This window comes from Myodes glareolus, chromosome 24, assembly GCF_982192425.1.
Source record: "Myodes glareolus chromosome 24, mMyoGla1.1, whole genome shotgun sequence".
Classification (NCBI taxonomy): Eukaryota; Metazoa; Chordata; class Mammalia; order Rodentia; family Cricetidae; genus Myodes; species Myodes glareolus.
The window spans coordinates 28647355-28665401 of NC_142049.1; the positions used below are offsets into that span (position 1 = coordinate 28647355).

Here is an 18047-nt window from a genome sequence, read left to right on the forward strand (position 1 = left end):
AGATGCCAATTTAAAAAAAAATGAAGTCATGTAGGACCCTAAATTATTGTAATTTCACTCATAAAAACATTTTATAAGCCAGGTGGTGGTGGCACCTTTAATCCCAGCACTCGGCAGGCAGAGGCATGCTCTCCATATTCCAGAATTGGTCTGCGTGAGAGGGCACCATGCTGAAGGTGGCCATCTCCATTACCAGGTTTCACGCTGCCATTTCAGCCTCGTTTGGGCTATGGCTCCAATTCTTGGCAGCATCTGCTGCTACACCCTAAGCCCTGTCTTGCTTGCGGCGCTGCCCTTACTCTCCATCTCAACGCTTACCTTTTCACACAGCTGCCTTGCCTTCAGGTTGCTCCCACTCTGAGTAGCTCCTTAGTCCTGGGTCCTCACTCCCTTGGTCATTTGCTGCCCATTCCTTCTGTGTTTCAGGAGTGAGTGCTTTGGGTCATCTTCTGTGGCATCTTACTGTGCCTAATGCTGGCGTCACTCAGAAGGCTGAGACAGTAGGATTTCTGTGAGTTTGAGGCCAGCCTAGACTCTATAGTACGTTCTAGACCAATTTAGACCACTGTGTGAGACTTTGTGTCCATGATGACGACAGTAATGATGTCAGTATTGATGATAATCTTTTTACGTGTGTACATGTGGAATCTTCCTTTGAACTCTTATGATAAACTAAAGACATCTCATTCTAAGAACAATCTTAGAAAGGGTCAAATAGAATGTGCAGCTCTTAGTATTCCCTTTTAGAAATTTAGCAGATATGAGTGCTTCTTTATGGTTATTCAGACAGACAGACAGACAGACACACACACACACACACACAGAGTTTTCAGGCAATAAAAAGTATTGTGTTTCGTCATGATGCTTAGAACTTGTCGTAGGAGCAGAAGTCTTGTGAGATGCATGCTGAGATGTCTCTGTGAGAGAGATAGGACTCATATTTTGGGGGCCACTTACTGAATTTAGTCTCATACTGAAGTCCAGCTGAAGGGAGCCTAGTTTTTATGGGGTTTCTTAAGCAGCTGTCCGATACTAGCTGCTTCATGTGGCAGCTGCAGCAGCTGGCTGTACGGATGACTTGGATTGTTGCAGTACTGTGGGACCCATTAGCTGTCTTTAGTCACCTGTGATCCTGTCAAAACCACTGAGGCTCGTTGACTGTGTTCTCCTGAGATGAAAAGATGCGTCAGAAGGAAGGATGCTCTATTATTGCTGTGCAGTGACAGCTGAATGACAGGTGAGCCTACAGACAGACTCTGCGCACAGTTGTAACTGTCAGCACAGGAGGGGAAAGGCAGTCACCGGAGCCTCGTGCTGTGAAAGTTAGCAGCGGTCTCAAAACTTGCATTTTTGCTGTTGACTTGATATAGTGAGGTTGACAGACTAACTCACAGGATTGTGATTTCACCTCTTAGCTTCTGAGTGTTCAGGGGACTAAAGAAAAAGCTTTCTCCTAGGTGCTCCTTCCTGGCCTTCTTTGCATAATTAGTAATTAGTCAGCCTAATTATTTGGGAATGTCTATTACTTGTTCCATGTTGAATAATAGATGCAAGGGGCCATTTGCTAGGCACAGAGTGGCTGTTGGAAAGCGTGTCTTAGCTCTCTGAGAGTGCTGCGCCACTAAATTCAACAAAGGTGAACTACTTTAGCAGGTTAACTTTTTATTAAATGTTTCTATAGAAAACAGTAAGTTAGGGTCAACCAGATGGCCCAGGTAGTAAAAGTGCTTGCCATCCAGCCTGAATCCCTGAGTTTGATCGCTAGAACCCACATGGTGAAAGGAAAGACCTGACTCCTACTAGGTGTCCTGTGGCTTCCACATGCATGTTGTGGCAGACATGCGTTCTCTCTCTCTCTCTCTCTCTCTCTCTCTCTCTCTCTCTCTCTCACACACACACACACACACACACACACACACACACAGAGAGAGAGAGAAAATAATTTTTAAAAATAGTGAATTATTTCTTTTGAAAGGTTTACTTATATTTTATGTGTGTGTGTTTTGCCTTCATGTATATATTTGTGCCACATGTGTGCCTGGTAGTCTCAGAGGCCAGAATAGGGAATTGGATTTCCTAGAACTGGGATTACAGATGGTTGTGAGCTGCCACATGGGTTCTGGGAACTGAACACGGATCCTCTACAAGAATAGCAAGTGCTCTTGACTGCTGAGTCATTTTTCTATCCCCCAGCGGATAAATTCTTAGGAACATTTGTCATGTGACATTGAGGTTTACAAAATAACCTGTGGATAACTTATCATGGAAAAAGCCCAGAAGTTAGTAGAGCCCAGTAGTGAGAAATGATCTGGGCTCCCAGACCAGCCTCAGAGTTGTCCCTTAGAGAGAGCAGTCGTGAAGTGCTAGCTTTCCTGGGAAGTTGTGACTAGTGCTACATTGTGACGGTAGCTCCTGGACTGTCTCCTACACTGTGCATGTAGAAGGGTTTAAACTGTCCATCTGCAACACAGACAGAGGACTTTGGGGGTTTGTCTGCTTGCTTTGTAAGAACTGGCTTTTCTATTAGGTAAAAACCAGACATAGCACGTTAGTGTTATAGACCAGCTCCCAGGGTTTTAAGCATGCACTGAAAGCAAGCCCTTCCCTTCCCATGCAAATGGAGCATGGGAACCACAAGTGTGGTACTTGTACATACTGCTCGTATTACTTCTTAACTTCATGTTTTAACTTTAGCTTATACATAAAAAGGTTAAAATGTGTATTTATGGAATATACTGTGATGTTCTGATGCATGTGTCAGTTGATAAGTTCCATGATCCCAGACTCAGAGGTGCTCATCAGTTCTATCTAGTCCACTGGACTGTAAGTGTGTGGATGCAGTGAAGAACTGCTACCTTGAGAGCCTTGTGTAGTGGGAGTTAAATGCCAAGTTTATGGCCTTCAGTAAGTTGGAACACTATCAGATTTGTTCTAGTGGAAACAGACAGTCCCAGGAGTTGGAGTTGGGACTACATTTGACCTCAAAGTGTGATAAGTACATTCTAAAGGGAAACCTAAATATGCGGCTAAAATTGTATTCTGTGGGAATAATGTTGGATAAGTCTGTAATCATAGGAGAAATATTAATGAAATAAAAAACTGAAAAAGAAATTAATTACAAGCTAGAAATAACAGAAAATAAAGCCTTGATTATAAAGTCCAAAAATTATTAGTGGAAAGACACGGGAAAATTAGTCTATTCATTAAAACCATAAATATCTTACTTAAAGCATGAAGTTTTAATTCTGGAATCCAAATGTCTTCAAGAAAATGGATATTCAGGGCTTGGCACATAGCTCAGGCTAAACGCTCAAGTTCAAGCCCCAGCCCCTTGTGAAAAGCTAGGTGTGCTCACACACTTGTCAGCCGGGCACTAGGTGTGCTCACACACTTGTCAGCCGGGCACTAGGTGTGCTCACACACTTGTCAGCCGGGCACTAGGTATGCTCACACACTTGTCAGCCGGGCACTAGGTGTGCTCACACACTTGTCAGCTGGGCATTAGGTGTGTTCACACACTTGTCAGCCGGGCAGTAGGTGTGCTCACACACTTGTCAGCTGGGCACTAGGTGTGTTCACACACTTGTCAGCCCAGCACTAGGTGTACCCACACACTTGTCAGCCGGACACGAGGGAGAGGGAGACAACCTAGCCTACTAGGTGAGGTCTTTGCCAGTAGAGACCCTGCCTCAGAAAACGTGCTGGACAGCACCTGAGGAATGGGTGACCTCTGACCTCCACACACATGTGCATCCATGAGAAAGGGAAGGAGGGAGGGAGGAGAGAGTGAGCACAGAAAATGGATAATTGATGTCCAGTGCTCCCTTTTGTAAGTACTTGTAATAAAAAGTCATTTTCCTTGTCTGGTTCCTTTCTGCTGTCTCCTAGTAGGGCTACATTGTCCTCCCAAATCTTTTGCTCTGGCTTTAAATTTTCTTAGAGAATTAGCACGGATTATTTAATGTGGCTTCTGCAAACATGGGCCAGATGTTGACTTTCTATGCTAGTGTGTAATGAGAAAGGACGCTGAGATTAACTGAGCTTTATGTGGACAAATATGTATTTTTTTTTTTGCTAAGCCTGAGTAGGATTTGGTGGTGTGGAAAGAGATTGAGATGGAAAAATCAAGCCCTGTTCTCTTGAAAGTATCAATTAAAAACAAAACAAAGCCAGATGGGTGCCACATGTCTGTAATCCCTGCACTTGGGCGGGGGAGGCAGGAGAACTGGGAGTTCGAGGCCGTCCTCAGTCACATGATGAACCTGAGCGTCCTGGACCACACAGCACCCTATCTCAGGCAAGCCAGCAGCCTCCAGGTGAAGCCTGCAGCTGGATCCTCGGCAGCAAAGCTTTCTGTTAATTTGGTTCTAGTATTTACAGTGTTGTAGAATGGAGACGAGAATGTGCAGTGCTGGCAGAGTCTGGGTGATGTCGTCAGCTGACTTAAAAGCAGGAATCTGGAGTTTCTGTCAGGCATCGTTCTAAAGTTCTTAAGTTCAAACTGAGTCCAGTTCGGGATGCCTTGTCTCAGAGACAGTCTGCTCTTTGGCTGTCGGCCACAGCCGTGGACAACGTGTTGTTTTGAGTCCTCAAGTCTCTACCATGCTGGGTGGATTAGCACATGTCCCTCCCTGGGACCTTCCCTGAAGGAGATTTTCCTACCCTTGATGCGTCTGCCCGAAATCTGAGTCAGAACTTACCTGCTAGGCTTCTGGTCTTTGAAAGGAAGGAGAGAGATGTTTTCCTCATCACTTGTTTCCTGGGCAGTGCCCCTTGCAGATCCAGCTCTGACTTCCCAGCTGGATGCCTGGAGTATGTATGTGCCTTCAGGAGCCCTTCCTCCTCTGGGCAGTGCCAGCCCTACTTCCAGAGCCATCCCGTACACATCGTGTTGAAACAGGCACTTCTGCCAGTAGTTCCAGCACTGCAGTTTAATAGCTCTGTGGACTTGGCCATAGGAAAGTTATTAATTATCAGTACTAGGGCAATAGGAACACATTTCATAGCACTATTGTAAGAATTCTGTAAGATACACGTAAAAGCAGACCACTCTATAATTATTCATAAATATCCAACCAGTATGAGCTGTTTTTGCTCTAGAATCAGACTATAAAGAAGGGTAGGAGTCGTGTCTTGATTTTTGTGCCTTAAAGCACCTTGCACAGTCCCTACCTCATTGCTTATGGGTTCTGTCACTTGATCTGATATGGACACAAAGATCCTGCCTCAAGTGTGAGTATTTAAACCAACACCAGAGGAAGCCCACCGCTCAAATCCACTGTAGTCAGTTTATTTAGTAGCCGTTTATGACCTACAGAGTAGGAAACATCTCATTACATCAGACTCCACCGTGGAAGGATTTTTATTAAATCTGTGTGTGTGTATGTGCATGCGTGTGTGTTTGTGAGTGTATGTGCATGCGTGTGTGTGTGTTTATCAAATTCAGATTATCAGGGTGTTAGCAAGTGCTTTACCTACTGAGCCCTCTTGTTAACCCTGAAGTTTTATCTTGTAAAAGTTGAATATACCAGAATGACTATGGCTGTGTAAAAGATGTAATGGAGTCTGGTGCATGGGTCTGTGTTCAAAGAAGTTAGCCCCTAAAGGAATTCATTGTTTTGGAAAAGTGGCTAAAGTGTCCTTGTTACTTAGGGGTTCATATAGGTGATTTAACTTAATTTGAAAGTCATTTTGAAATAGCCCATAAATTATTCTAAATTGGCTGTGTGGGAAACCCTGTGTTTTATAGTACTGGAAATGGTGGAGTCCAGCCTGGCTGTCTGGCGTGCTGAACGGTGATGGCTGGTTTGACACTGACGGAGCGCTGCAAGCGGCCAGTTCTCATCTGCTGCTTTGATGCTTCGGCTTCTTTGGCCCCACTTTATTGTTTAAAAGACCTTATTATTCCTCTTTCGATAAGCAAATGACTTTTGTACGAGTCAGGGTATAATAAACACAGCCCTGCTCTGTTCTGGCGTGCATCCCTCTGTGCTTGCTCATACTGTGTGGTTAAGAGAGCCGTAGCCGGAACACATAGGAGCTTTTTGTTCCTACAGCCATGTGGTCTGCATATGCCAGAGCCTTGAGGTTGAAATAATGAAAAGAACAGGGCTCTGTGCAGGACTTCTAGCTTTGCTAGTTTTTAAGCAATGAACTTTGATCTGTGAGTCTGTAAGAAGGAGCTACTTTGAGGTGTGGTATAGTTTTTCAAAAGCCACCTGAAGCCGGGCAGTGGTGGCGCATGCTTTAATCCCAGCACCTTGGAGGCAGAGGCAGGTGGATCCCTGGGAGTCGAGGCTAGCCTGGTCTACAGAGTGAGCTCTAGGACAGCCAGGGCTATTACACAGAAAAACCCTGTCTTGAAAAAACAAAAACAACCCTATGACCCCACCCTGCAAAGCCACTTGGAAAGTTATTGATGGCTTTAAAATCTGGGCAGTCAGGTAACTAACTGTATGCTTTCTAAGTTTTATATATTGAGCCTTTTTTCACAAGGCTTAGTTGTTGTGGTGGTGGTGGTTTGTGTGTGTGTGTGTGTATGTGTGTGTGTGTTTTGTTTTGTTTTGATACAAGGTCTCTCTACATAGCCCTGCTTGTCCTAAAACTCATTATATAGACCAGGCTGACCTCTAACTCACAGAGATCTGCCTGCCTTGCTTCCTGGGTACCATAAGAAGTTTTTAGAAATGTTCTTTTATGGTGTTTATTTAGCATAAGGTATTAGTGCATTATTAGTCAAATGAAAAAACTAAACTGTTAGCATGTTAACTAGTAGGTCAATAGTCTCTTCCAAAATCTGTTATTGAGTGAAGCTTTTTCTATGTTAAGAACAGAGGCACCAGGACTGACAGATGGCTCAGTGGTTAAGAGCTCTGTCTGGTCTTCCAGAGACCCAGGTTCAATTCCCAGTACCTATATGACAGCTCAAACCTACCTGTAATTCCAGTTCAGGGCTTCTGACACCCTCACACAGACATAACATGCAGGCAAAACACCAATGATCATAAAATAAAAATACTATATATAAAATATTTGTTTTGTTTAAGAGTCTAAGAACTAAGCCAGGCATAGTCACTCATGCCTGTAGCAATTGAAGGACTGAAGCAGGAGGATTGCTATGAGTTTGACAACAGGTTAGTCTGGATACAACAGTGCAGGGACAGTTTCAAAGCTCTTCTGTGTAGCAGATACTCATACTTCAACCTCATCTATTCAAAATACTGACCCTGTGTGCCTGTGAGTCTTACAGGCAGACTGTATTCTGGCCAGCTGATAGCATGCTTTTCTGAGGTTGCCAGAGCACAGCCCTCTCAGTCTGGGATCTTGCCAGACATGGAGTTGTCTCAACCTCACCAGCAGGCTGTGCTGTGTCAGCTAAAACAGCCGCCTGGCTCTCTTCAGTCTCTCGCCCTCCCTTTCTGATCTCTGTACACTCAGAAGAGGGAGGAAAATGACCAAGATATGCTGAGCACCAGTTACTGTGCAGGCGCCATAAACACCAATGTCGTAGACTCACCACTCTGTGAGCTGTTACAGTGTCATTCTCATTGTCCAGCAAGGGAAGATGCTCTGAATCATAAATCCGTTACCAAGTAGAGAGCCGGGATCCAGGCTCAGTTCTGACTCCAGACACACTAAGAGCATATTATTACAACCCTCTCTTCCTCCCTCCACCTCCCTTCTTCTCTCTCCCCCCCCCCAGTTGTGCTACTTGGAAATATTAAGAAGCATTAATATGTAATAGATTTTAAGACAGTTGATACTAGTTTTGATTCAGCTATAGCACAAAATTGTGCAGACTGTTAGGGGCATATATTATAAATTACAAAGGGTTCAGGAAGTGCTGGCCAGATTCTCCCTAAGATAAAATGCAAAGCAAATACTATTTTTAAATCATTAACTAGTAGTCTTTCCCCCATAAAACAAGGAGAGGAGAGAAGGCTAAACTATGTAAAAAGTAGCAAGTGTCAGTATGTATTTGGTGGTGTGATCTCTGCATGTCACCTCGTTTAGTGTGCACAGGAGCTCCTGTGGTGTGTGGGAACAGAGGGGTGCTTCCTCTGCCATGTCCCATCTGTGTCCTTGGCTTGAAGGGGGGGGATCATCACCTCCAGAGACCGTAGCCTCCTGTTCTTTCTATGCAATTAAAGTGTAGAAAAGGGCTAGTGCCCCTGCTGCATGCCAGAGAAAGTTCCCTCTTAATTGGCCACACTTCCCAGTGTGTCACTTACTAATAATCATGAGAATAATAACTGTCAGATACTAGAGAAGGCTCTGTGCCAAGAGTCCTGCTTGATCATTTATAAACCTAGTCATTCTTACCAAACTTAGGAGACAGTTTTATTTTCTCTGTTATACAGATGAGATCCTTAGCTCACATATCTAGTAAGTAGAAGAATGAAGATTCAGAATCAGGTTGGCTGACTCCTGTCTCTACTTTTTGAATTATTAGTGTGCTCCATCCCTCACCCTGCTTGAGTCCAAGCCAAGAATCTTCACTTTGCTTTCCTTGAATTCCCCCCACCCCCACCTCACACCCTCCGAGGGGCTCTGAAAGGCAAATCTAAGACTAGAGGCCATTAGAGGTTTTGATTTTGTTTCATATTGTTTTGTTTTTGAGACAGGTTCTCACTACATAGTCTTGACTGGCCTGGAACTTGCTATATACACCAGGCTGGCCTTGAACTCATAGAGATACACCTGCCTCTGCCACCCTGAGTGCTAGGATTAAAAGGCGTGTGCCCCCACGAGCAGCCTATTTACAATATATAAATGAAGCAAATTTCTGTTTGTGTTTATAACCATTGTCAGAGGAATTGTGAGGAAAGGGGTGTTTTTAGTGGATGTCTGAGGCCTCTTCGGGTTTTAATGGAATATGGTATTGGTCAGTTGATATTTTTCTCACCTGTTTTGGTAAGTGTAAAGTTTTGGTTCACTAAGAGAGCAGTTTTCAATATTTTGGTACATACATATCTTAATACTTTAAAAGTGTGCTGCATAATCATTTAAACTTCAGATTCTTTTCGTATGAGCCTTGTGGGTTTTACATGTTTGGAGCTTGAGTGAGCAGTAATGAGAGAGGCTGGATTCTGAGTACTTGGTGATTTTTTTTCCTCTTGATGATCTTCGAGATTTCTTTTTATTATTATTCATGTACAGTGTTCTGTGTGCATGTGTCGTGGCGCATGTGTGGAGGCGAGAGAACAGCTTGCAGGGCTTGGTTCTCTCCTTCTACTGGGTGGGTCCTAAGGATGGCACTCGGGTCGTCAGACTTGGCAGCAAGCACCTTTACTCACTAAGCAATCTTAGAAATCTTTCTGTTTTCTTTCTGGTGGAAAGGTAAGCAAAAAAAAAAAAAAAAAAAAAAAAAAAAAAAGAAAGAAAGAAAATTTCCAGAAATGGAAAAATAAATTACTAGCTAAACATAAACATTTAATGCTAAAGTATTTTATGCTAAACCTAAGAATAGATTCCAGCTGAATTATGACTATGAATATAAACAAAAAGGGAAAGAGAAGACGGGGAGGGAGGAGTGGAAAAGGAAGCCCCACCACTGCTGGGAGAGGAAGCAGGTGAACCATACTTAGGCCCTGTGCAGCACAGGAGAGGCGGCTAGTCGCCCCTGGGCTAGAGGCAGGAGGATAGGCTTGGTAAATTTGCATTAAAACTTTTAATATTCTTATTTTTGCATTTGTTTTATTGAGACGTGCTCTTGCTAGGTGTTCAGGCGGGCCTTGAAATCACTGTGTAGTTCAGTCTGGCCTCAGACTCACATACTTCCCTAATTCCCCACCTCCACCCCTGCCTTAGCATCCCTAATAGAGAGGGAGGGGCAGGGGATTGGTTTGTAATTTTTTTGTATATCAGAAAACACTTAACAAAGTCAAATAACAACTAACAAACAGAAATATTTGTAATGTGTGACAGAGACTTGGAACCTTGCAAATAAATGAATGAATAAATAAATAAATAAATAAATAACAAAACTTCCAAGAGCCTGATAGAAAATTGGTGTATGTCCGGAGGTGGGGGTGTCGCCTACACATAATTAGAAAGTTATAATGTAAACAATGCTGAGATTCTGTATCTTAGTCATATTAGCAAAAATTTTAAAATATAAAATGAATTGCTTCCTGTGGATGAGCGGTTGCTCTCCCACAGTGCTAGTGGGACTTCAGGTAGGCATACTCTCAGAAGGAACCACTGGCAGTGCCGGAGAACCTGACCTAGCAGGCTCATTCCTCAGAGCTTCTGCTGGAAACATCTCTAGCCCCTGAGGCATATGTCTGCGTGAGGGTCAGTGTACCTGCACATTCCCCAGACCCCATGGTCCTCGAGTGCCAGTGCTTCAGTAGTGATAGACACCTAGTGCATAGGTACGGTTCCTCCAGAAGAGGAAGTGGGACTCCTTGGGGAAGTGGTTGATTTCAGAGCTTGGCAGACGAATTGTGAGCCAAGCCTGCGGTATACAGGATGCCAGAATGTCTCAAAATGGTCAGGAAAGGAGGAGGACTTGTAAAAAAAACATAAGAGCAAGCCTGCAGTTATTCTTAATTGCTGAAGCATTTGTGTAAGAGGACAAAATAATGATGGTATTGGGTTCTTATTTACAATAGACAGGTCGATGACTTTATGCTCGTATAAAACCATTTTCAGAGGATGACTCTTCCTTACAGAAGAATTCCAGTTAGTAAAGTGGCCTGAAAAAGGATATAGAAAAGTGGCCACTGCCTTCATAACTTTGGGGCTGGAGAGATGGCTCAGTGGTTAAAAGCTCTGGCTGCTCTTCCAGAGGTCCTGAGTTCAATGCCCAGCAACCACATGGTGGCTCACAACCATCCATAATTAGATCTGGCGCCCTCTTCTGGCCTGCAGTGTACATGCAGGTAGAACACTGTATACATAATAAATAAATAGATAAATCGTGAAAAAATGACATTTATAGCTATGTGATGGTTGCAAACAAGATTCCTGGTAAAATTATGGGCAATGCTAAAATTATTAGGCAAAATTTTATGGAAATTTTTAAGAAAAATTAGAATATTTGTATGGGCTCAGAGCTGGAATCATGGAGGGCTTGACCTGGGACTTGAAAGTGCTTCTCCAGAGTAGACACGTGTGGATATGGCTTCCTACATTTCCTCTCTGGGAGCCCTTACCGCGTCTGTCTGTCTCCATCGCCTTGCTACCTTCGAATGACATGTGGCTCCCGCCTCTCTCTGGCATACATACCTCTTTTCACTGTAGTGACATTGAAAAGATGGAGCTACATCCCAGCCTCTAATTCCAGACCCACGGGTCTCTGCTCTGCTTTCCCACCTCTGGTGAGGGATTCGGGCTGCGTCTCACCCCCTCATCCAGCAGCTGCAGGAGAGTTACACATTCCCACATCCGCCTGGCTCCATCCCTAGCTGCACTCTGCTGCCCATCCCTCGTCACCTTCCTCAGTCTTCATCCCAGCGAAGACGAGCCGTGGCAAAGAGAACAATGTTCAGTGACACCTCTTAAAGAACAGGAGCCTCTGCTGTGGGTCTTGCCGTAGAAGAGAGATTGGGACAGCTCCAGATACAGTGAGAACAAATTGAAATTGACAGTCAAGTAGCAGGGTCAGGGTCAGCAGGGAAACCATCAATGGATGAGAAACTAAGAGGGTGGAGGGAAGGCCTAACAGAAAATCAGAAATTCCCTGGGAGATGAGGAAGGGTAATCAGACATGGGGGGGGGGGTCTTGCTAAGTTGACTTAGCGGGGCTCTTCATTAAAATCGGATTTTGCAAGGAAGTACACAGGGGGAGAGAAGTAACAGAAGGTTCAAGAATTTGACTGAAGTTCACCCAAGCAAAGGATCTTTATCAAAGGGCGGAAGGAGGGGCTGAGGCAATGACTTAATAGGTAAAATGTTTGCTGTATAAACCTGAGGAGCTGAGTTCAGATTCCCAGCACTCACATAACGAGGAAGGCTTGGTAGTGTAGGCTAGTTACAGTCTGAGTGCTGGGGGCGGGGCAAGAGTCTAGAGGATCTCTGGAGCACACTGGCCAGCCAGTGTAGCCAAGTTGCCACCTCAGTGAGAGGCCGAGAAGACATCTAACATCAGTTCCTGGCCTATAGAAACAAAGGAGAGGGGCCAGAGATGGCTCAGTGGTTAAAAGCATTGGCTGCTTTTTCAGAGGACACAGGTTCACTGTCAGCACCCACATGGTGACCCACAAACATCACAACTCCAGTTGTAGAGGCTCCAACATCCTTATCTGGCCTCTGCAGTCACTGCACACGTAGTACAGAGACATGGACTCCGGAACACATACACATAAAAGTAAAATCTAGTTTTGGGGTGCAAAGTCAGTTTGGTTAGCCTGACCTATCACCTTAGTTTGTATAACATTTACTATGGATAAAGAAGGGAAAATGAGGGCCCTATAAGAGACAGATGGAATTGTCTAAAATGTCAGAGAAGTCTTATGTGAGAGGAGATCAGATATTCTGTTCCTGATCCTCCAATTTAAAATCAAAGTCTAGATTAAGCCAGTTCTCTACACCATGTTTTCTGACACAAAGGCCAACATTACAACACCCAGAATTAAACATTCCCTTTCTTTCTTCCAAGTGGAAACTTGGGGTTATTCATGATGTTATACGTTACATTTTGTATTTCATGTTATAACGGAGCCTTCCTAAAGGAATTATAGCCCTGTTGTCTCTGCTGCAGATTTAGGTCGCTCTCGAGAGCTGCAGTACGTGTATGTGGATAACAACGCCCACCTGAAAGGCCTGCCGTCGTATCTCTACAACAAAGTCATCGGCTGCAGCGGGTAAGGCTGCCTTCCTTCACAGTTTAGGTTTAAAAATGGATGAGCTAGTTTTGATAATTCTACTTAAATTTTATCTTTGACCTGATATGCTAAACCAAATATCTTTATGGACTAAGACTATTAGGTAAGCAGTTCAGGATATTGCATGTTGGGTTCAGCTAGTAAGCCGTGGCTAAAAAGAAGACCATAGGCATTTTCTTTTTCACTATTGAAATAGCTCTACTTCTGTCTTCATTGAGATGAATTTGTATCTCTTTAAGTCTACAGCATGAAACTTTCATGTACTTCTACACTGCCACACATACCATTAGAAACTCTAGAAAAGAGAGGAATTGTCTTATGTTAAAGGATTTTTCTTCCTTGGGATGTGATTGCAAAGACCATTTGCTATGTTACCTGCCCTTTATCTAAGATTTTACCTATTTTAAATATTTAGAATTCAGCAACAGACGTAGCCCCTTCTTACAAATCTTGAGTCCAGCAACCACACAGCTGTTTCAGTCAGAGCAACAATAATCCCCTTCTCACGGGCTTTTAGAAAGGTGGTGTAGGCCTTTGCTTTAACAGGACGCCAGGGTCGCCTGACGTGAGGTGTCTCCAGGCGGTGTGAGGTGAAAGAACAGCCACACTCCCAGCTTCCTTTCCCCACTTCAGCAGCCAGAGGCCCATCTTTGGGATGGCGTGACTAACGCATTTGACTCTGCACTCCCAACGAGCTGCATACCTGACTTAGACTCCATGCAGCTCAGCAAGAAGACAGCTGGCAATACTGAACACAGAGGACAGCCGCTTCTGTGTTGGCCTGGCTCCAGGGAATGGGTAGTAAGTGCTGATTGCTCCAGAGAAAGCCATCCTGGGAACTGTGCCTGTCCCTCAGGAAGAGGGCACATTTGTTACCATGGGAAGCCCTGGACGAAAGAGCCTGTCCAGGCTGATGAAATCCAAAACCTCCCTGAAGCAGGAACGGTGGATTGTGTTACACTTTTTAGCTGAGTGGCTTTTCTAACAGCTGACTCTTGTCGCAGATGTGACACTACATAGTCATATCTTAGTGAAGAGGCAAGACAGAGACGGTCCTGGCAGAGAGAAAGGTGTATGCCCTGTGTCTAGCAAGGGAGCTTGTTTGAACAATACTTACTCTGGCAAAAATAACAGTACAAATAGTAAATACCCTGAGAGCGATGATTGACAGACACCTAGAACATGAACTAGCTGTTGTGTCCCAGCTCCGAGTCACACATTAAATCCTGTTGATGACACAGGTCAGCCATCTTCATGGTGGAAGGAGCCCCACAGGAAGCCAGGGCTAGGAGGGGAAGGACCCTGGGGGAGCCAAGTGAGGCTTAGCTGGCAGCGCAGCTTCATGGCACTCATGCTGTTTGCTGGTTTCATGCGGGCTGTTTTCTCTGGGGTTGTCTGTCTCTTACTGCAGCAGTAAATGTGTGAGTTCCCGAGCACCAGTCAGGGTTTTCAAGGGCCGTGAGTGGCACGTGTGGGGATGCAGGAGCACTTGATGGCAGAATGGCCCCACGTGGGCCGTTCCCCAGAACCCTGGCTGTGTGGGAGAAAGAAAGCAAGTGTCTGTGTATGGACCTTTCCAGCTGGATCTGGGAGCAGTTTCTTTAAGTGACCTAATAATGGTTTGTCATGCAGTCACTCAAAGTAATAGGATTGTTCAACTCAGTTAAACCAGTGGATTAAACATTTTTTAGATCACAGACCAGTTATAGATTTTTCCCCAGTCTGTTGAAGCTATTGATTAATATATCATGAATAGATTTACTAACTTATAATATATTTTAAATTATTTATTTTGAATTAGCATGCAAAGAATTATGTTTCAAGCATATTTATTTTTGTTTATGCTCTTCCCTTCAGCCCTTTTCCAGTTTCGCATTCCATGTGCTCCTTAGTGCCTCTTTTCCTCTTGTGTAGTTCCTAGTTCTCTAGCCCATACCTGCATGTGTACATACATATGAACAGTGAGCCCATTCCTGTACGTGTACGTACATATGAACAGTGAGCCCATTCCTGTACGTGTCCGTACATATGAACAGTGAGCCCATACCTGCATGTGTACGTACATATGAACAGTGAGCCCATACCTGCATGTGTATGTACATATGAACAGTAAACCCATACCTGTATGTGTACGTACATATGAACAGTGAACCCATTCCTGTACGTGTACATACATATGAACAGTGAGCCCATACCTGCATGTGTATGTACATATGAACAGTGAACCGATACCTGCACGTGTATGTACGTATGAACAGTGAGCCCATACCTGCACGTGTATATACGTATGAACAGTAAACCCATACCTGCACATGTATGTACGTATGAACAGTGAACCATACATGCACATGTATGTACATATGAACAGTGAGCCCATAACCTGCACGTGTACGTATATATGAACAGCCAACCCATACCTGCACATGTACGTACATATGAAGAGTCAACCCATACCTGCACATGTACATACATAGGAACAGTGAACCCATACTTGCACATGTATGTACATATGAACAGTGAGCCCATACTTGCACATGTACGTACATATGAACCCATACCTGCACATGTACATACATATGAACAGTGAGCCCATATCTGCACGTGTACGTACATATGAACAGTGAAAGCTGGGATCTACATGCAAGAGAGAATGTGCAATATTTGTCTTTCTGAATACGGGTTTCTTGGGTTAATATAATTTCCAGATCCCTTCATTTTCTGGAAATTTCTTCGTTTTCATTATGGCGGAATATAATTTCTTTGTGCATACCACGTTTTCATCATCCATCTCTCTGTCTGTAGACTCCAGGTTGGTTCCGTTTGCCGGCTGCCGTGAGTAGAGCAGCAGTAGGCAAGTGTGCGTCTCTGCAGTAGGGTCTAGTGTTTTGGATATATGCCCGGGAGTGTTGTAGCTGGGTCATGTGGGAGTTCTGTCTTTAAGTGTTTATCTGTGCAGTGGACACACCGGCTGCACTCCCACTAGTGTGAGTAAAGATTCCTTTTTGCTCACACCCACGTCAGCATTCATTGTCCTTTGGTTTCTTGATGACAGCCATCTGACTGGGGTGAAACAGAATCTCAGAGTAGTTTTGATTTGCATTTTCCTGATGTTAAGTGCTTTTTAAAATATTTATTGACCATTTAAATTTCTTTTTTGAGAATTGTCTGTCCAGTCATTATTTTTGAGACATGATCTTAATTATATAACCCTGGCTGGGCTGGAATTCACTGTGTAGACCAGGCTAGCCTTGAGTTCGCACAATCAGCCTGCCTCTGCCTCCTGAGCTTAAAGGTGTGGAGCACCACACCCAGCAAACCCACTTGTTAACTGGCAGTTTTGTGTCCGATTCCTGCAGTACAGCCAGCCGAGCCTCTCTCTTACTCCGCAGGCTGTTGTTCTGCTGATTGTTCCCTTTGTTCACAAACCAGTTTTATGCGAGGGCTCCCTACGCTCATAACAGCATTGGGCATCCAAATCGCACCTCCTGGGGCAGGCCCAGAGCAGCCCAACTGCATCCAACAAAGTTCTCACTTTGACTCCAACCTGCCGAATTACTTGCAGAGACAAAAAGCTAGTGTTTCCATTAAGCCCTAGAGGACTATAACAGAATCTAGAGTCTGCGGTCTAGGTGTTACGGTCTAGGAAGCAGTTCAGAATTCTATGGCGTGTAAAGATTGGAGGATTTGGACATTCTCAGGAATAAAGATGATTAGAGACCAGCCTAGGGCCATCTGAAATGTTGGAGTAAAAAGGTGAAGATTATAAAATTATCTTGTAACTTTCATCATTGAATAAAGAATAGGCTTATCATGGAAAGACCAGAAAATAGAACTAACTCTAAAAAAAGAAATACAACAAGATTTTAGAATTGAACAATACAGTTCAATCAAACCATTGTTTGATGGCTTCATATGACAGAACAGGCTGAACCGACAGAAAGGAGTGAAGTTGGAGGCAGGTGGAGCAGATGCAACCCAGCCTAACGACTGCAGAGAAGACTGAGAACAGACGGGGCTGCCAGACCATGTGAAATCTACATGCCTGCAGCCCAGGGAGAGTCAGGAGAGCACAAGGCGGCAGCAGCAACAGTGTGAACACAGGCTGTGCCTGAGCAGTGTGGCTGCGTCAGAGCTGGGGAGGGACCTCTGAAAACAACTGAAGATAGACAAGGAGAAGATTCTAAAGTGCTAATACAAAGCCCAGTTTGTCATTCCTGCACTGAGTCAGGAGCATTGCTCTGAGTGCAGGTCCATCCTAGGCTTTATATCAAGACCAATGTCTCGAAAGAAAGAGAGAGAGAGAGAGAGAGAGAGAGAGGGGAAAAAAGAAAAAAGGAGAAAGAAAGAAACAAAGACAAAGGAACACCTTCTCAGAGCCTCTTAGTAACCGCCCAGTATAGACATCGTCAGGTGTCTCTAGCTCACAGTTCCTTTTCTTCTCCTTATGGAAAATGAAAAGATGTTTCTGCCAAAAGGGAGAGTAAGTCTGTTGATTCCATGATGGCAGAAGATGTTGTGGGCACTTTCTGAAGGGTTCAAAATTAGCGATTAAATCTTCATTTAAAAAATATCTCAGTCCTAGTCCTCCTCCCTCTCCCTCTTCTGCGTGTGTGCGTGCGTGTGTGCGTGCACGTGCGTGCGTGCGTGCGTGTGTGTGTGTGTGTGTGTGTGTGTGTGTGTACCGCACGGTGCCGTGGCATGCTTGATGTGAGAAGACAACCCTAGCGTCAATCCTCACCTCCCTCCCACCTTGTCTGAGACAAGCTCCCTTGCCGCTGTGAATGCCTCCTAAGCGTCTCACATTTCCAGCCATCTTGCTGCAGGAACACTGAGGTTGCCGGTTCTCACAGTTGTACTGCAAGTGCCCAATCCACAGAGCCATCTTTCCAGCCCTAGATCTTCAGTTTTGACGTACTGTTGGTTGGAATGATGAAAGTGAAGATTCATATGAATTAATTTGCTACATCATAATCATATATTTTGGGACAAATACATAGCAAAATCTCAGTGGTAAGATGACATTGCTATTCGGTGAGCCTGTTTTAAGCTAAATGATGAGTGACAGCTATAACAATACTGAGTTAAAGGATGTTTTCTAATAATTATTATAATTATCTAAACCAGAGGTCCTAAAATTTGAAATTTTAATAAGTTACTTAAGGGTACAACGTACACATATTTTTTAACCTCCTAGGCATTTAGTCTAAAATGTTTTAA

The 18047-nt window shown here is 44.1% G+C and overlaps 1 protein-coding gene across 2 annotated transcripts in view; it reads left to right on the plus strand.

Annotated features, from left to right (window-relative positions):
• The window catches only part of Lrrc28 (leucine rich repeat containing 28), a 121154-nt gene that overhangs the window by 77530 nt on the left and 25577 nt on the right, over nt 1-18047 (plus strand). For both annotated transcript variants that reach the window (XM_048434807.3, XM_048434808.3), the window contains one exon: nt 12707-12809. In XM_048434807.3, coding sequence (XP_048290764.3) covers nt 12707-12809 — 103 coding nt within the window. The remainder of the gene's footprint in view (nt 1-12706; nt 12810-18047) is intronic.